Genomic DNA, 14,593 nt, shown 5'->3' with positions numbered 1-14,593 from the left:
GATAGAGGAGGGGGAAATTAGTGAGGCATGTGAAGGCTGGGGGACTGGTCTCACCATCTATTTATAGAGCTGTATGTCCGATGCCTAGCTGCATCGGGAGCGTGCACGCAAGGCCAGCAGCATAGAAGTGACGTCTTCTTGCCGCTGGCTTTGCATATGAAACCCCGCCCACCAATTGACGCAAGAAAACCAGGAAGAAACAAGAGTTTACAGCAGCGAAGACTGGTGAGTAAGGGACATGGGAATACCCCTTTAAATGGTAACTGACCGACCCGACCTGCGTTTTGTTAGGTCCGGGCCGCGCCGTGGGGCCCCGGGCGGTTGCCCGGCTCGCCCGGCCCTGGATCCGCCCCTGCTTTGTGTAAAATTCTGCAGCTATTGGTGTAACCTATAGTGGCAAATTATATCCTTATATAATGCCAGTCAAATACATGAAAACCTTATCTAGCACCTCATAAATCAAGACTATACCACTACAGAAGATAGGCTGCCGCAATAAACACTTTGACAAATATTATAAAAATGTATCAAGCCTTTCCTGAGTTGTCAACCAGAAAACTACATTTTGAAATATTTTATCTTTCTATTTTTCTTTCTAGGTAAACTGACCTGAGGGTTTTGTTACCTGTGAAAAAAATATACGTGGAGCCAGTCTTGGATTCGTCCTTTTTGCAGCCGCGGCTGTCGCAGAGCTGGGCCCAGCAACTAAACTCGCCAGTGTCTGCCGCAGAGGAGTTCATCAGGATCAGCTGCCCATATCTGTCAAGTTGTCTAATGCTAGAGAGGAAACAAAGGACATTGTTTAGTCTTATAATGAAACGCTTCCATGTGATGTCTACCGTGACCTCAGATATTTATGGCTTGTAACTTTAGATGATAGAAGAATTTTGTGTGCTTGTCATGACTGTATGAAATATTAACCATGGGGAATATGGTCATTTATATCAATAGGAGGATTGTAGGGGAAACTATTGTGACTACCCACAAGCCACCATCAACCTTCTACTTCAAACATGACTACATGTCTTGGGGGAGATAAAAACAGAAAATTAAATAGCAGGCATACACTGTGTACAGCGAAACTTCTTCGAGACAAAATTGGATTAAGAAGTTGTTGTCTAGGAGAGTGGTTTTCTTGAAGAAGATGGTCACTAAGCATAATAAATGGTGGAAATGAAAATCTGTCTTTGGAAATCTGGTGGTCTTCTAATACTGGTGGTCTTTCAGAGAGGTTTCACTGTATGTGAATCCTTCTATATGACAAGTGTCGGACTGGCCCCGGCCTAAAGTGCTGCAGGAAGAACCACGATGCGTTGCCACCGCGGTTTTCCCTGCAGCGCTTTATAGCTACGGATCATCCCATGAGGCCTTAGCCTCAGACTTATTTTACAACATATTCATTTTGCCCCCTTTTGCCAAGAATTTCATGCATTGTTTTAAAAGTTTTGGTTGGTTGGTTGTTTTTTTGGTTACACATATTAGAAACTCAGCTTTTTATGCTTTTTCCTTAACAAAAAGCCAAGAAAAATAAAAGTGCTCAAACGCAACAAAAAATGCAAAATAAAGAATAACCAAACCAGTATTTGCAGTGCATTTCATAATATCTCTATTGTCTGAAAGCAAATATCTGGATGCAGAGACTGAATGCCATTCACTTTGCATGTACTGTAAAATGCAATGTTTTTTACCGGGCATCTCCGCAGCAGCAAAAATGCTCAGTTTTCACAACGTGGCGCTTCAAACTAACAGTATATGGCATGAGTGATCAAATGAATACATGTTTAAACCCCATAGGGAGATTGAAACGAAATGTAAAAAAACAATGGTTCTAATTCAAACATATTTTATCCTTTATCTCTGCAATACATGATATGCAATATTGGATAGTATCATTAAAAAATATGACTTATCTTGCAAAAACAAGACCAAATATGACTATGTTGACAGTAAAATTAAAAGGTTATGGTTCTTGGAATACAGAAGAAGAAAATGGAAATGAAAAAGCAATAACCGGGCGGTCCATTAGGACTTAAAACACTGAAACGTGAAGGGAAGGGTAAGTAGTGCACACTTGATCTCTATATTAAGGATGCCTAGAATAAGGAAAAGTGATCCTAATGAGTAACATTAACTCCCTGTAGTCTAATTAGAAAAATATTAATAAAATCATAAAAATAAATCTGCTTAAAATCAAAGCTAAGGAAAAAGACTTGTAAATTTCCATGTGGGATGGCTCCAGGGAATATCGACATTAGTAGCTTAAACATAAATTAATTCAAGGCTGGAGGCTGCAATGATACACCGTACATATGTTTTATTTAATACACATTTGGTCTGTGTTGTATGAGCAATAGAAGACAAGTAATCAATTAGCTTAAAGGGGTTATGTGGGGAGGGAGAACTTTGGTGTCAGTTTTATACAGCACTACAAGGGTCAACTTATGAATACAGATGCCAGTCCCCTGTCACACCATTTCTAATGACCCCTTTACTGATCCCCCCACATGGTATATTGCCCCTTTATTGGCCCCATACAATATATTGCCTCCATTATTAGCCATCATAGATTATACTGTTCCCATTACAGGCCCCCCATGCAGTATGCTGTCCCCATTACAGGCGCCCATACAGTATGCTGTCGTGGTTACAGGCCTCCATATAGTATGCTGTCCCTGTTACAGGCCCCCATACAGTATGCTATCCCTGTTATAGGCCCCCATACTGTATGCTATTCTCATTACAGGCTCCCATACAGTATGCTGTCCTGGTTACAGGCCCCCATACAGTATGCTGTCCCCATTACAGGCGCCCATACAATATGCTGTCCCCATTACAGGTGCCCATACAGTATGCTGTCGTGGTTACAGGCCTCCATATAGTATGCTGTCCCTGTTACAGGCCCCCATACTGTATGCTATTCTCATTACAGGCTCTCATACAGTATGCTATCCCTGTTACAGGCCCCCATACAGTATGAGGTCCCTGTTACAGGCGCCCATACAGTATGCTGTCCCCATTACAGGCGCCCATACAATATGTTGTCCCCATTACAGGTGCCCATACAGTATGCTGTCCTGGTTACAGGCCTCCATACAATATGCTGTCCCCATTACAGGCACCCATACAGTATGCTGTCCTGGTTACAGGCCCCCATATAGTATGCTGTCCCTGTTACAGGCCCCCATACTGTATGCTATTCTCATTACAGGCCCCCATACTGTATGCTATTCTCATTACAGGCCCCCATACAGTATGAGGTCCCTGTTACAGGCCCCATGCAATAAGTGCCCTCGTTACATTTCCTCACCAGTGCGATTGTGTGACTATTCACTCCATTCACTTCTATGGGGCCGCGGGTGCATTACAGTCCTGGCAGGACACAAACATTGGTGCTCCAGTTACAAGGAAGCTTTAGGGGGACTTTTGGTCCCCCATACTCCTGATCAGTTGGGGACCCAACAATCAGGCCCCAATGAATTAGACACTTATCCTCTATCCTATGGAAGGAGGCAACCACTTTAAATCCTGATATGTATGATACTATTTATAAGTCAATGAATACTGTAAGAAAACATTCAATTACACTGAGTTATCTCACCCCTTATGTACAGCTATTGCATCACTCCATATATAACATCCAGGCTGTTTACAGAAATACCAGCCATAGTTTACAGATTATTCACAGTGGGACTTGTTGAGAAATGCTTTCCTATTATCATTAGTGTGGAGGAGCTGCCATAAATATTTTTATAGGGAAATGCTATCACCTAAATGGGATGTCTATGAGATTCTTGGGCTGAATAACTAGATTTATATAATGGCGTCCAGATGAGATGATTATTCTAGAGGATTATTTGCTGCAGAGTTTTTAGAAAAGTAATTTTTCTATTGCATATCTATTCTTAAAGTTGCCCATACATGTAAGAGTTGGTCAAATCATCCATTGGGCTATCTTATGTGTATGGGGGCAAGCTGATGATGTTGGCATAAAGAAGGATCAGGCATGTTGAATTTTAACATCCCGATCCTTTGTTCTCACAGAAGATAAGATGCATGTGTGTGTACACAGCTGACTTCTTTTTGTAACTAAACTGGGGAGCAACTCCGCCTGAATGCTCGGGGTAGAGCCTACAGTACTACATCAATATGGCTCCAAACTTTCTAACAATGGCATCACGATGGCTCAGTAGTGTAGCTTCGCCACCTTAGAAGTCCGAATCCAGCCAAGAACAACATCTGCCTGGAGTTTGTTCTCTCCGTGTTTTTGTGGCTTTCCTTCAGGTACTCCAGGTTCCTCCCACAGTCCAAAGACATACTGATAGGGAATTTAGATTGTGAGCTCTAAATGGTATAGAACTGACAACACCTGAAAAGCAGCGCATTTATATTATTACCACTTTTATTGTCTGTTGCTGTCATCTGCCATAGGATGATAGCAATGAACATTAAACTGTCACAGAGAACGGTCACAGAATTATTCCATGTCTGTTCCCAGCTATCTTCCATGTTTGTTTACTTGTGTAACTGAAGATAAAGTCATGCATGCAGGAATATAGTCCCATCAAGTTGTTTATATCAGTGTCAATTGAAATGGACACAGAATCAGTTTGTGACTGTTCTCTGCCATAGTTTGATGTCCATTGCTGTCATCCTATGATGGAATACAGCAACGAACAATAACAAAGATAGAATTAATGTTCCCTAAGAAATTAAATAAACTGCTAATCTGATAGTGTGATGTTGCGATGCACATATCATTTCCTTTATGGTTCTCCGGAGAATATCTCACCAGTTTATGTATCCACCAGGAACTGTGATCCCTGGATAGTAGCCCTATTCTTTAAAGTAGCATTGAGCCCATTACCTTCAGACCTATTTTGCTGCACATTTGGTGCATCCACTCCAGATCCTAGGTCATGTGAAGTATTGCTATGTAACTGGCCTTTGCAATGTCTGTCATTAAGTTATATTAAATATATATATATATATATATATATATATATATATATATATATAAAATTAAGTTATGTGCACAGAGCATAATAATCCCACAGTTTTTAATCTATTCCGTTTCTATGAGTCTATTAGCTGTTCACTTAGGACTCTTATATACATGATGAATATTTATGATACAGTTTAATGCTATCCGATATGGTTGTCAGGGTCCACCTAAAAGCCTCGGAGGGGTGCAGGCTGCCACAAGAGGCAAATTCTTCTTGGTAATTTAGTTCTTGCGTGGAATGACTGGCCTGTTGTTTCTATCCAGACTAAAGAGTACATGAACAATTTGTTACGTTGTAATTGCAACCACACCTGTAAACCCTAGTACACATAGTCCTTTATTAGTCCTGTATTTATACAGTCTGATATCACCTGGCACCGCTGCTAATTTATTCTGCCAGATTATTTCAGATGTTTACTTTATGGGACTTAACCTGTGATATTGTCAGAGGGAATATAAATGAAGTTTTATATATAATCTGCTGTCATGCTTATATACATATTGACAGACAACTATTAAAAGATATAGACATACAGATTATTGCTAATCTGACTGATTTGATGGTTATTACCAATAATCTCTGTGTCTACTATACTCGACAATCCATACTGATTGATGGAAATCCACTCCACACAATGATGACATTTTCTTATACATTTAAAGGGGTTATTCTTAGGATAGGCCATCAATATTAGATCTGTGAGGGTCCGGCAACCGGGATCCCCGCAGATCACTGGTGCCCAGACAGAGCCACTCTGTATAGTATAGGGCTCAGACTTATCCCCAGACAGCTGATCCAGTTATCGGCCCTCCACCATAAGAAATGTACTGTCTTTCCTATTCCCAGACAACCCCTTTAAGATTCTTCATACAATTTACCAGTTTATTACATGAGTTATAATGTTAATGTATATCCAAGCCAAAGCCGACCAGTCATAAATCAAAGATGGTGCATGGTGCTTGCCAGACATTAGGGCTTGGCAGCAATCCAGAAGAACTTCAGCTTTCACCAACTCTGCATAAAATTAATTATTGGTTCAGGATAAAAGTACAAATGTGATTCCAAACAGTCCCACATGCGCTATGAGTAAGAATGCTCTGAAATGCATAAGCGGTACCGTTTGGGATCACATTTGTACATTTAACATGGACCATTAATAGCATTGACTTTATGTGGGTCTGGTGAAAGCTGATGGTTTTCTCAGCTATGGTTTAGGTTGACTTTGTATACAGAGCAGTGGTGGGAGCTCAGGCCGCAATGGAGGGCAGGAGGCAGGTAGTCAGAGTCAGCACTTTCTTACTATCTAGCAGCTTGCATTTACGTGTTATGACCCTGGACAAACCCTTTTAGGTCAGGGCTTTTTCCAGTTTGTGAAATCAGGCTCCAATACATGATGCAGACGCAAAGCACAGCTATATATAGGACAACTCTATTACAGGACATCTGTCTAGCAGACTTTTAACAGTTAATTCACAACTTAAAGCCATCACCTCCTATTATATGCTGCCATATACACATTCTCACATCACACTGGGAATGACGTACCACCACAGACTATTCCAAATAGTTTCCTTGTGATCTTAATAATATAACAGCCATTTCATATCAGAGAAAACATGATATCAGGGGCCACAGGTTTCTCATTTACTGCAGCAAGCTTCTCATTCATGTCATCTACATGCCCATGTGCTTGGTACTGATAAATACAGTAATAGCAGCCCAGCTCTGTAACACACTGCCACCTAGTGACCATTTGTGTAAGTGATTTGGTAAAACACAGTAAATGTATTTTTCTTCTTTCAATAGCAGCTATCTATATACGTGACCTGGCCATATATTACATTATTGCCTAATTACCTCATCGACGGTGACTTTATGCTTTTATAAAGTGTTGTCATGTTCAAAAACCATTCTGAGGCTGAAACCCCACATGGTGTAAATGCCAAAACCCGCAACGTCTTACAGTCCCTGCCAAGTGGATGGGATTTTAGCGAATCCCATCCACAAATTGCAGAAAAATACCTGCAGCACTTTTTTGCTGCGGCCTGTCTATTTTTTTTTAGATAGTTCATTGAATATGTCTTGGTAAAACATCTTTGATGGCGGGAATCTCAAAAGTTAGTTACAGCCAAGACCTGCGTAGATTGTGACTCTCTGTCATAGACTCTTTTCAATGGACCTTTTACAGCTTGGCTTCCCCCACAATGAGAGGTGATCAGAGGGACATCCATTTGCAGGACACCTAGGATCAGATGTTTTTAGAGGGAGCCACAATATGAGATGATGTTCTGGTTTGTTGTAAAGAGGAAAAAGTCTATTCTATGAGATGTTAGGACCACCCGAGCCCTGACATAGCTTTGATCGTCTTTACATAAGAAACACTGATAAGACGTTCGCTTTCAGCAGACATGTGATATCCATATAATCATACGATGCTGCTTTATTTTCAGGTCATGTGCTGTCTGTGGATGATCTAGTTTTCACGTATGTAAAAAACAGATCAATTTATTTATGTATTTATAATATCTCTGGGTCCATGAAAAACAGATAGCACATGGATGGCAAGCATATGCTGTCTGTGTGGGACCCATAGACTAGAATGGTGCTCCATGGTTTATAAAATGGACCAGAACAGAGTACATCTACTCTCTTGTATCGTGGGCTGAATGGGCATTTGCATGCGGCCATTAAAATCTATGTGTGGTTACATGGACATCAGTGAACATGTGAATGAATCCTAGTCTTTTGTGGGATCAGACCAGATGTGCTAACCTTCGCTCCTCACACAATGAGCCTTGAGTGCCTATGATATTGCTGCTATTTGCTACTTGTCCTTCCTTGGGGTGTTTAGGTTGTTACCAAAGGGTGGTCTAGGGCAAAACTGAAATATTCCTAGATTACCAGCATAAATCACCCTCATCGTAGACATAAAACCATTGGTTTCTGAGCCAAACAAATCTGGATTCACACAAAATATGTGTCTGTAGGTTTACAGATTTCTTAGAATTACTCAAGGATTCTGCAATGTGTTAGAAAATATGGTCACAATGTTATAACGGCAAAATCAAAGGAAGTTGATCTAAATCATGACTATCTACTATAAACCCATCAGGCTAAGGCCCCACGTGGCCGGCCGCAGCCAAAAAGCTCCACAGGAAAAACCACAGTGGAAATACATTGCGTTTTTTTCCCGCAGCATTTTTCACAGAAAGAGGTTTCCTCTGCTCTGTTTCCATTATACCTGTAGGGAAACCACCAGCGATTCGGTAGGTATAATTGACATGTGCGAATTCCAAAACTGCAACGTTTCTGCTACACATATTTTTCTGCAATGTGTGGATGGGACTCGCATAGGCCTCAAGAAGTTTTTGCAGGATATTGACCTATCCTTGAGCTGAACATACACGTTAGACTTTAGACTGCTGAAGTGGCAGATTTTTTTCTGCTGTCTGTTGTGATCTATTGTGTACAGGTCTGTTGGCGATTTTTGCATTGCAGGCATGTGTTTATACTACTAGCACAATATAATACAAAAGATGGACACATCCAAAACGCAATGAATATGAGTACAAAACTAACCACAAACACCAAGAAAAATTCTAGTGTATGTACAATCATCTTGTATGTTGTGTTCTACAGTGCGTCACATTTTAGTGCATGCGCCATAGAATACAAGATGATGAATCGTATTGCACATGTGCTAAAATGTGACGCACTGTAGAATACAAAATACAAAATCATTAAAATTCTGCGGACCACATAGACTATAGACTTTTCGCCATTTTCAGTATAATTCCATGCAGGTCTTTTCTCTCTTTCTTTTGTCTCAGAGATTTAACCTGTCAGTTTCCACTGTGAGGAACATAGTAAGGAAATGGAAGACCACAGGGACAGTTCTTGTTAAGCCCAGAAGTGGCAGGCCAAGAAAAATATCAGAAAGGCAGAGAAGAAGAATGGTGAGAACAGTCAAGGACAATCCACAGACCACCTCCAAAGAGCTGCAGCATCATCTTGCTGCAGATGGTGTCACTGTGCATCGGTCAACTATACAGCGCACTTTGCACAAATAGAAGCTGTATGGGAGAGTGATGAGAAAGAAGCCGTTTCTGCACGTACGCCACAAATAGAGTTGCCTGAGGTATGAAAAAGCACATTTGGACAAGGCAGCTTCATTTTGGAAACAAAAATTGAGTTGTTTGGTTATAAAAAAAGGCGTTATGCATGGCGTCCAAAAAGAAACAGCATTCCAAGAAAAACACATGCTACCCACTGTAAAATTTGGTGGAGGTTCCATCATGCTTTGGGGCTGTGTGGCCAATGCCGGCATCGGGAATCTTGTTAAAGTTGAGAGTCGCATGGATTCCACTCAGTATCAGCAGATTCTTGAGAATAATGTTCAAGAATCAGTGACGAAGTTGAAGTTACGCCGGGGATGGATATTTCAGCAAGACAATGATCCAAAACACCGCTCCAAATCCTCAGGCATTCATGCAGAGGAACAATTACAATGTTCTGGAATGGCCATCCCAGTCCCCAGACCTGAATATCATTGAACATCTGTGGGATGATTTGAAGCGGGCTGTCCATGCTCGGCGACCATCTAACTTAACTGAACTTGAATTGTTTGTCCAAAATACCTTTATCCAGGATCCAGGAACTGATTAAAAGCTACAGGAAGCGACTAGAGGCTGTTATCTTTGCAAAAGGAGGATCTACTAAATATTAATGTCACTTTTCTGTTGAGGTGCCCATACTTTTGCACCGGTCAAATTTTGGTTTAATGCATATTGCACATTTGTTAGTACAATAAACCTCATTTCAATCCTGAAATATTACTGTGTCCATCAGTTATTAGATATATCAAACTGAAATGGCTGTTATAAACACCAAAATATTTAGAACTAAAAATGATTAAGATTAATAGGGGTGCCCAAACTTTTTCATAGGACTGTAAATGACAGGTGTCACGGACACAGCTAGTGTCTGCTCCTAATGTCCGTGCCAGATTTTGAGCGGACACTAGGAGCAGACACTACCTGTCGGACACAGACGGTAGTGTGAACGCTCCCCTAGGAAAGGCATTTCTGGACATTTTCTCTTTAATGCGGCTAACGCACTTCATTGTCTGGTTACACAGATCAATGCTGATACCTTCAGCTAGTTGTTCTTGAACTAACTTTCTTATTGCTTGCGGGTCTCTAATTGCAAGATGCCTGTGCCACACATGGATACAGTTCTTGTGCTGCTCTTTCTGAAGTTCAGGCACAATAAAAGTATATAAAAAAACAAGACAACTTGATAATCTTCAGTAGATGATACCTTTTTAATGGCTAACTCATAATGATGACAAATTACGACGTTTCGGAACGCTTGGCTCCTTTGTCAAAGTAAATTTAAAAACATTTCTGAAGGAGCATATTTATATATAGAGCCGGCACAAAGGGTGTTAGCGTTCAGGAGGAAGGGGGGGTGGGTGGTTAGTAATTGGTAGAGACAATGTAAACACTTACAGGTCCTTATCAGTTTACATGTTACTGTAAAAAGACATGAAACCCTGTGATGCATTAAGTCCACACTCTAGTGTCTGAAGCAGTGTCATATACTTATACTCATTTATGCGTCTTTCTCTCTTTGATCTGAAATTCCCTCTCTAAACAAAAATTTTCATGTGATCTGTGATGTTGTGGTCCCCACTGCAAAAATGCTTTGACACGGGAAGGTCAATCCTTTGTTCTTTAATTGTATGGCGATGTGAGTTCATACGAGTTTTAAGTTGCTGTCCGGTCTCTCCAACATACAGATTATCAGTGGAACATTTGGTACACATAATTAAATACACTACATTGGATGTGCTGCAGGTGAAGGTACCTGGAATGTTATATTCCTTGTTCGAGGTTGGTATCTCTATCCTGTCAGTGGTCAGTATGTGGGGGCAGGTTTTGCACCTCTTATTTCCACATGGAAATGTTCCTGTGTTAGTTGGGGGTGATATGGAGCTACTGACCACCATATTCCTGAGGTTTGGTGGCTGTCTGTAGCATAGGAGAGGGGGGTCCGGAAATATGGATGTTAGACGGTTGTCGTTTTGTAGTAGTGGATGTAATTTGCGTGTGATACCTCTCAGCGTCTCCAGGTGGGGGTTATATGTGACAACCAGGGGCACAACCAGGGGCACCCCCCCCCCCCCCGTTTTAAAATAATAACCTAAAAAAGAATGTGATCTACGTACGCATCGTGCACTGTGGGCGGTCATTCAGGGTGTGTCTTCATCTTCATCCACACCTCTTCTTCCTCCAATGTCCTCGGGTTCCGTCTTCCTCTGGCGCTCGCGAACGGACATTGATTAAAAAAAATGGCCTGGGTGCATGCGCAGTAGCAGTTGTTTCTATTACGGCCTGCGCATGCGCCCAGGCTATTTTTTTTTATCAATGTCCGTTCGCGAGCGCCGGTGGAGGACGGGACCGGAGGACATCGGAGGAAGAAGAGGCGTGGATGAAGATGAAGACACACCCTGAATGCCTGCCCACAGTGCACGATGTGTAAGTAGAGCACATTCTTTTTTAGGTTATTATTTTAAAACGGGGGGGGGGAGGGTAGTTTAATATAACATTTACGGTGCCTGAATAGCCTTTTTAAAGGCTATTCACGCATATGTGGGGCTCTATCAGCATGATTTTGCTGATAGAGCCCCTTTAATGTTCTGTTTAAAAAGTCATTTTGTCACCATATTGTCTCTCATATTGTCAGGTGGTAATATCTGATGTCAGCCATTCTTTTTGTGTGCTGTATATTCTACTGCATTACTTAGCATTGTCTGCAGCAATGTAGAGGTTAACTTGTTTTGCACCTTGTTTTAGCTTTGCAAACCCACATGTTTTGCAAACCCACGTTTTAGCATCCTGCTACTTCAGTCACATTTTTTGCTCTCAGCCTATAGGAGCACAAGCTGCTTCTAGGGCGAGCTGAGACTTGTCCCCAGTCCAGCCCCTGCGTTCACAGAAAGAGGTGATTGCAGAATGCACCCTAAGCCTGGCTTCCAGGCAGTCCACATGTCTGCCAGCATTGCTCCAGGCTGGTCAGAACCTCTAATGGGCTACATACAGGCTTCCTGCCAGTCCATGCCTGGGAGATCATCTTAAAGTCTAATCCTATTCTATTGGCCTAAGCCAGAGGAATAACCTGTTGGATAAAGAAGTCCTCTGACTGGATCCACGCTTCTCATGGTTCCCCAGCTGGATCTAACCTAAGCGGCTTCCACGTCGTTGATTCACGGCTTTAGCACCCTGCAATAGGTCATTGCTCTAGCACAAACCTGGGCAATATACTGCCCGCGGGCCACATCCGGCCCTCTGACTAGTTCTATCCGGCCCACATAGCTAGTTGAAGTTTTTTCAAGCCTGTGATGACATCATCACAGGTCCTATCACCAGTATAGGCTATGACTCGTTAGTGGGTGGAGCCACACGGAACTGTGTGCTTTCTGCAAGCTGCCGGCAATGGAGGCTGCTGGATGATAAAGAGAGAAGAGACAGCATGTGTGAGCAAGAGGGAGGACTGGGGGCAGTTAAACTGAATGCACATGGAGGGGGGACATTAAACTACTAGGGGGCAGATGTTCAAGGACCAGTGATGATGTCATCACAGCCTATCACCAGGATAGGCTATGACTCGTTAGTGGGCAGAGCTACACGGGACTGTGTGCTTCCTGCAAGCTGCCGGCAATGGGGGGTGCTGGATGATAAAGAGAGAAGAGACAGCATGTGTAAGCAAGAGGGGGGAACTAGGGGCAGATGTAGGGGGGCAGTTAAACTGAATGCACATGGAGAGGGGACATTAAACTAGGGGGCAGATGGAGGGTGACATTAAACTGGGGCAGCTGGAGGAGGATATTAAACCATGGGGGGTAGCTGGAGGGGGATATGTCTGCCTCCAGCTGCCCCAGTTTAATGTCCCCTCCAGTATAGGCTATGACTCGTTAGTGGGTGGAGCCACACGGAACTGTGTGCTTTCTGCAAGCTGCCGGCAATGGAGGCTGCTGGATGATAAAGAGAGAAGAGACAGCATGTGTGAGCAAGAGGGAGGACTGGGGGCAGTTAAACTGAATGCACATGGAGGGGGGACATTAAACTACTAGGGGGCAGATGTTCAAGGACCAGTGATGATGTCATCACAGCCTATCACCAGGATAGGCTATGACTCGTTAGTGGGCAGAGCTACACGGGACTGTGTGCTTCCTGCAAGCTGCCGGCAATGGGGGGTGCTGGATGATAAAGAGAGAAGAGACAGCATGTGTAAGCAAGAGGGGGGAACTAGGGGCAGATGTAGGGGGGCAGTTAAACTGAATGCACATGGAGAGGGGACATTAAACTAGGGGGCAGATGGAGGGTGACATTAAACTGGGGCAGCTGGAGGAGGATATTAAACCATGGGGGGTAGCTGGAGGGGGATATGTCTGCCTCCAGCTGCCCCAGTTTAATGTCCCCTCTAGTTTATACTGGGGTACCAGGAGAGGGATTTAATACTGTGGGACATTTGGAGGGAAACGATATAATGTGGAAGTGTATAACGTTAGGGTGACTGTAGGAGGATTTTACTTTGTGGGGCACATGGAAAAATGATTGAGAATGGTCGGAGTCAGCGGATAAGTAGGTGGAGCTAAATTTGCCGCTGTGCGCATGGCCCTCTAGAACCGTTACAATTTCTCATGTGGCCCCATGGGAAAATTAATTGCCCACCCCTGCTCTATCACCTACTCTGTAAGTACTCTTTTGCACCACATTGCACAGTATAGCCAAGCTGTGTTGAATCTCCCAAGGTAGAGCTAAAGCTGCACTGGACTGTATATCAATTAACTATTACCTACCCAGAATCTGTATACCTGCTATTGCAGAGGATATGGGACTGTGACTGAAGTACTGCAATTACTTGTGATAAGTGTAAAAGCTGTATTGCCATTTGCTACTAAAGAGACTGATATCTGTACTTTGCAAGCACAAGGGATTTTTCAAGTAAAGTTCTTCAAAACCGTTGTTACTGGACTCTTTGTCACAAAAGTCATTCCAGCCTGTACACTGTAGAAAAGTAACTGCTAAAGATAAAGGAAAGGTACATATATGTGACAGGGGATCAGGGTTGTATACTACTCAGGCCTGTGACACAACTGTGACTACTACTCCGATCAGCCCTGGACTACCACCACCATCGTGCACCCCCTTGCTCACTACATGCTCATTGGAACTCACTATGACCCATCCACACCTACTGTAAGCTAAGGATGGTCATGCCTGGAATAAAAGCTGACAGCGCATTCACAGTAACACAAATAGTGCAGCAATAGCTCATTTCTAAAGTTCATTACCAAACATCACAAATTAACGGTAAACAAGGAGTCTATCAATTTCAATAAAAAGGTCAACAACAACAACAAAAAAGTGTTATGATGTGAAATATGGAATCATGTAAATGTATACTTGGTGCTGTCGCAATACGGTTGCTTTGATGATACCTGGCCAGTAGATGGTGCAAGAGAAGCCTAAATGGCTGTTCATTGGATGGTATATTTGCATTTGCCGACTCTTCCCATTTTAGGA

General features: G+C 42.5%; 1 protein-coding gene across 1 annotated transcript in view; it reads right to left on the bottom strand.

The window, feature by feature from the left end:
• The window catches only part of PDGFRL (platelet derived growth factor receptor like), a 76,478-nt gene that overhangs the window by 26,283 nt on the left and 35,602 nt on the right, over positions 1 to 14,593 (bottom strand). Inside the window, exon 3 of the mRNA XM_075258787.1 lies at positions 626 to 777. Within this exon, the coding sequence (XP_075114888.1) occupies positions 626 to 777 (152 nt within the window). The remainder of the gene's footprint in view (positions 1 to 625; positions 778 to 14,593) is intronic.

Source organism: Leptodactylus fuscus, chromosome 1 (assembly GCF_031893055.1).
Source record: "Leptodactylus fuscus isolate aLepFus1 chromosome 1, aLepFus1.hap2, whole genome shotgun sequence".
Classification (NCBI taxonomy): Eukaryota; Metazoa; Chordata; class Amphibia; order Anura; family Leptodactylidae; genus Leptodactylus; species Leptodactylus fuscus.
Note: the sequence above shows the minus strand (reverse complement) of the source record. Positions and strands in the feature narration are given on the sequence as shown.